At 55.8% G+C, this 1,155-nt stretch overlaps 1 protein-coding gene across 1 annotated transcript in view; it reads left to right on the top strand.

Moving 5' to 3' along the window:
* Nucleotides 1–321: 321 nt before the first annotated feature.
* The window catches only part of STOML2 (stomatin (EPB72)-like 2), a gene marked incomplete at its 3' end in the record, with an annotated part of 3,541 nt that continues 2,707 nt past the window's right edge, over nt 322–1,155 (top strand). Inside the window, exons 1-2 of the mRNA XM_010187518.1 lie at nt 322–474; nt 799–898. Coding sequence (XP_010185820.1) covers nt 385–474; nt 799–898 — 190 coding nt within the window. The remainder of the gene's footprint in view (nt 475–798; nt 899–1,155) is intronic.

Raw genomic sequence — 1,155 nt, 5'->3', positions numbered from 1 at the left:
ACCCTCGTTACAGTGTCGGGGAGGCTTTGTTCCTCCTCTCAGTGGGGATGTGAGGGACTGGCAGAGGTGCAGAAAACTCTGGCATGGGGATGAGCCCCCCTGCCCCTGGAGGGAAGACCCTGACACTCGAGCTGGCCCTGGGGCCCTGGTGTCATCCCTGTGGGAACAGCCTGTGTGCCTTCACAGCATGGGCTTGTTTACGGCATCGGTGCTATTTTCTGCCCTTGTATGAGCAGCAATCTCAGATGGGAGTGCAGGGATGGTGCTGGGCTCCGTGGTGCCAGCAGCCAGTCTCCATCCTGTTCCTCTTCCTTTCTCCAGCGCTCCCAGCAGCTGAAGCGTGGAGCGTGGCTGGCCCCAGCACCATGCCGCTTGAAGTCCGGGATGCCCATGAACATTGGGGTCCTCTTTGTGCCGCAGCAGGAGGCTTGGGTGGTGGAGAGGATGGGCAAGTTCCACCGAATCCTTGAGCCTGTAAGGAGCTGCTTTTCTCCCCTAATGGATTCAACAGGTTCCTAAAGCTGTAGCAAGGTGCATCCTTTGCGCAAGGATCTGGGGAGTGGTGTGCTTATTCTTCTAGGTTGCAATCCTTTTAGCTGTAGACTAATTTCCCTCGATAGGGTGTTAAAAGCACTGAGAAATATAAATTCCCCCCTATGTGTAAAGCATGTTTGCTCTGCCCGCAATATCTAGACTATTTGGTCTTTGTTTGCACAGCTCTCTCTAGTCTGGCTGAGGTCTCTGGGGGTAAGACCCCAGGTTAGAGGGCACAGCCACCTATTCCCACCATTTTTCCAGGGTTTGAACTTCCTCATCCCTCTGCTGGATCGGGTTCGTTATGTGCAGAGTCTCAAAGAGATCGTCATCAACGTCCCAGAGCAGTCAGCTGTCACCTTAGGTAAGGAACAGCATCCACATCCTGCCTCTTTCCTTCCGCTGCATCCAGGCTGAGCAAGGGACAGCGCAGGGAGGAGTGGAAGTGTCTGAGGCTGCTGCGCTCAGCCCTGTCCCTGGAGACCTGGTCTTGGCTGTGCTCCTGGTGCTGTGAGCAGGAGAGCCCCAGGAGGTCCTCTCTGCCCTCTTGGGGCTGCGGCTGCCCCTTCTTGCTGGCTTGAACACACCTGGGCAGGTGTCTGTTTTTCAGGTGTTTTCCTG

Source organism: Mesitornis unicolor, unplaced genomic scaffold, assembly GCF_000695765.1.
Source record: "Mesitornis unicolor isolate BGI_N332 unplaced genomic scaffold, ASM69576v1 scaffold36986, whole genome shotgun sequence".
Classification (NCBI taxonomy): domain Eukaryota; kingdom Metazoa; phylum Chordata; class Aves; order Mesitornithiformes; family Mesitornithidae; genus Mesitornis; species Mesitornis unicolor.
Note: the sequence above shows the minus strand (reverse complement) of the source record. Positions and strands in the feature narration are given on the sequence as shown.